This window comes from Chrysochloris asiatica, unplaced genomic scaffold (assembly GCF_000296735.1).
Source record: "Chrysochloris asiatica unplaced genomic scaffold, ChrAsi1.0 scaffold00257, whole genome shotgun sequence".
NCBI lineage: Eukaryota > Metazoa > Chordata > Mammalia > Afrosoricida > Chrysochloridae > Chrysochloris > Chrysochloris asiatica.
Window position 1 is genome coordinate 1,479,531 of NW_006408775.1, and position 4,081 is coordinate 1,483,611.

The 4,081-nt window shown below is 40.0% G+C and overlaps 1 protein-coding gene across 2 annotated transcripts in view; it reads right to left on the minus strand.

Moving 5' to 3' along the window:
- Positions 1-4,081, minus strand: part of MEIOB (meiosis specific with OB domains) — a 40,292-nt gene that overhangs the window by 12,120 nt on the left and 24,091 nt on the right. For both annotated transcript variants that reach the window (XM_006873863.1, XM_006873862.1), the window contains exon 9: positions 3,800-3,901. In XM_006873863.1, coding sequence (XP_006873925.1) covers positions 3,800-3,901 — 102 coding nt within the window. The remainder of the gene's footprint in view (positions 1-3,799; positions 3,902-4,081) is intronic.

The window sequence follows — 4,081 nt, forward strand, 5'->3', positions numbered from 1 at the left end:
GACCATCAAGGGAGAAGAGCACAAGCAGAATGTGGGACCTTATCCAGAGAAGCAGCGACACCAGAGACGGAAGCATTGATGCGGTCATAGAGAGGGGTAGTGGCTGAGGACACTAGATTCTTGGGAAGAGAGGGACTAAGAGCTAGTGGCTAGGAGGCTGACTTGCAGAATGTGCCCTTTACAGGTGTAAATTATTATATATGCCTGAGTGTTTTTTTGTTTGTTTAAAAAAAAAAAAGCTAAAGTGAATAGAGAGAAACACTGTTAATGTATGGTACATGGAGGGGATTATAATCATTGTAATGAAACGAAGTGTATGATTTGTTGAACGTAAAACTGATGATTTGCCCTGAAAACTTTCATTCAATCCACAATAAAAACCTTAAAAAAAAAGATGGAAGGAATAAACAAAGTCCCTTGTACCAATAAGAAATGATTGATGTTCAACCATTTCAAGTGGTAGCGAGAACTGAAGAAGGAAGGAAGAAGTCCAAGCTGCACTAACGACATTGACGAAAAACAAGCGTCTTGGAACTGATAGAGTACAAACTTCAATCTTTCAACAAACTGATGCAGCACTAGAGATGCTCACACAACTATACTAAGAAATCTGGAACACAAACCTGGCTAAACAACTGGAAGAGATCCATATTTGTGTTCATTTCAAAGAAAGGTGACCCAACAGCATGTGAAAATCATTGAACAATATAATTTATATCACATGCAATTAAAATTCTGCAGAAGATAATTTAAAAAAATGATTGCAACAGTACATAGACAGAGAACAGCCAAAGATTAAAGCCACATTCGGATTCGGATGTGGAATGAGGGATATCATTGCTGATGTCAGATGGATTTGGACTGAAAGCAGAGACTACCAGAACGATGCTTATTTGCGTTTTACTGACTATGCAAAGGCTTTTGACTGTAGATGATGACAAACTATGGGTACTATGATGAATGGTTATTTAAGAATACTAGATTGTGCTCGTGAGAAACTTGTACATAGACCAAGAGGCAGTTGTTAGAAAAGTAAAAGGGGATACATTCTGAATGGTTTAAAATCAGGAAAGGTGTGGGCCAGGGTTATATCCTTTCACCATATTTATTCAATCTGTATGCTGAACAAATAATCTAAGAAACTGAGTAACATGAAGAAGAACATCAGGATTGGAGGAAGATTTATTAACAACCTGTGATACACAGATGATACAACCTTGCTTGCTGAAAGCAAAGTGCACTTTAAAATACTCACTGATGAAGATCAAAGAATATAGCCATAGGTATGGGTTACACCTCAATGTAAAGAAAACAAAAATCCTCACCCTGGACCAATAAACATCAAGATAAATGGAAAAAAATAACGCTGTTAAAAACTTTATTTTGCTTGGATCCACAATCAATGCTCATGGAAGCAGCAGTCAAGAAATCAAACAATGTATCACATTAGAAAAATCTGCTACACAAGCTCTCTCTAAAGTGTTCCAGAACAAACATTATCAGGCTTGAGGACTAAAGTGCCCCTGATCAAGCCATGGTATTTTCAATAGCTTCATATGCATGTGAAAATTGGACAACAATGGTGTTAGAGAATAATATTATAAGCACCTTGGACTACCAGAACAAAAAAAAAAAAAGATCTGTGTTGGAAGAAATACAGCCAGAATGCTCCTTAGAGACCAGGATGGCCAAACTTCATCTCTCATACTTCAAAGAGGGATCAATCCTTGGAGAAAGACATCAAGATTTATAAAGTGGAGAGTCAGTGAAAAAGATGAAGATCCCCAATGAGATGTTCTTGTGGTCCATTAGCCTACTGGACTAATTGTTTCCATGCATCTTTGATTTTTTCCCTCTGGACAGGGAGAGACCATTAGCTGCATCTTAGATAATTGTTTAAGAACTTCTAAGATCCCAGGACCTGACAGTTTTAAATGCTTCCAAGTTACAGTAAGTATTTTAACTCAGATAACACAATTTTTTTTTGGACTTCTATTGTGTTTTAGGTAGAAGTTTACATAGCAAATTAGTTTTCCAATGAGTAATTTATACACATATTGTTCCCTGATATTGGCTACAATCCTTACAAAAAGTCAGCACGCTCCCCTTTTCCTCACTGGGTTCCCCGTTTCCATTTGTCTGGCTTCCCTGTCCATTTCTGTCTTCACATCTCTGTTTTGGACAAATGTTGCTATTTTGGTCTTATATGTCTAACTGTTCTTATATTCACATTCTTCCTCGGTGTTATTATTTTATAGGTCCATTTATTAACTGGATAAAAAGTGACCTGCAGAAGTGTTTTCAGTTTGGAGTAAGATGACTGTCTTGAGGTTCTTCCAGTTTCTTTCAGACCAGTGAGTCTGGTCTTTTCATTTTTTTAAATTTTAATTTGGTTATACGTTTTTTTAGCCATCCTAATTGGTCCTTCTATTTAGATCCTGGTCAGTGCAGTGGGTACTAGTAGCTGGGCACCATCTAGTTCTCATAGTCTCAGGTTAGAGGAAGCTGTGGTTTATGTGGGCTATTAGTGCTTTGGAAGAATTGCTTCCTTTAAATTTCTGTTCCCTTCATTCTTCTTGCACCAGGCAGGAAGAACCCAACAGCTGCGTCTTAAGTTGGCCATTTACGAGCTTTTAAACCTCAGACACTAGTCACCAGACTAGGATGTAGGACATTACCTTCATGAACAGGAGAGACTAGTTTTGACCATTGACTTTATGAATTGGGGCGTGTGTGTGGAGGATGCGGGGGAGGGGGGCAGGGTTCCAATGGACTTTAATGTCACTCAAGACTATAGAGTCCTTAGCCTTCAGTCCTGATGTCTAAGTAGTTTCTATAATTGTACCCCCCCATGTGCTCTATTACATGTATGAGTTTACATGCAGCACTTATAAATTTGCAAGTAGAAATATCCACCCACCACACCTATGCAGGTGTACTCCTTTAGGATTTCTGTCACCTGTATAACATACATATTGACCTAAGTACCTACTCACACATTACTGTTGGCTAGTACTGTTAGTATAGAATCACACATGTTATAGCATATACTCTGGTTGTCCTTTATGCCGGCCTACTTCTCAGTGTCTTCTTTGCCTTGGTTATGTTGTGCTGACTTTCCTATTGCGTTTACCAAAAGAAACACCTGTGTACTAGCTAGCTAGAGTATAGTCCCTTCTTTCAGGTCAAATGATCAGAGCTCAATTTTGACCCCTGCTGACTTGTGCCTTCAGCAACTGCAGTGGACAGGAGACGGCTTGGCTGTCCTGCAGGGAGCAGTGGCAAAGTTCCTGCTTCTCCACAACTCTGGAAGAATTGCAGAGTACTAAGTTCCCAGTGAATTCAATCAGTTTTCTCTGGAGGCGAGTTGTGTGTCCGCTCTGGTGATGAAGTGTTGCGCCTCCCAGAAGACGGTAGGGAGAATGTCTCTAGGGAATGAGTTAAGACTCCAAGTAGTTTCTCTCCTTTTCCCTCGGGTCCCTATGAGCCACAGATGGTGATAAACAGACTCTCTGAAAGTCTAGCCTCAATGGGGACTACGTGGACTCGTGTCTGTGAATGCAGGACATTTCCTGTAAAATTCTGTGCGTGGGTGCACTTGTCTTTACATGGATAGGGTCACTAGCTTTTATCAGATTGGTGAAAAGATTATAAAAAACCCCAAAACTTTACTTTTTAGAACTGGAAATCTAACCTTTACAGAAATTAGAACAGGGTAGTTTTACTATGTCAAATAAAAGTTCAGAGGCCCAAATTTTGACCTCTTAAATGTTCAAATCATATTTCAAGGGTCACTCACAGTTTACGGAGTCTTTCCAGTAAGTGTCAATTTCGTTTTCCAGAGCACTTGTTTCAGTATTTTCTCTTATAAAGTTCAATAGGATGTTAGCTTCCGGTGTATCTTAAAGTAAGAATGTATCATAAGTAAGTAAGGGGCAAGTGAGTCAGGTCCAAGGAATAGTAGGTGACAGCCGCAGACCCACCCCACCCTCCCATATTTTCCACCCTGAACAGGCTGCGAGACCTGCTGACCTGCACCCTGGTCAGGCTGTGAGATGCTGCCTGCCCCCCGCCCCCCCCC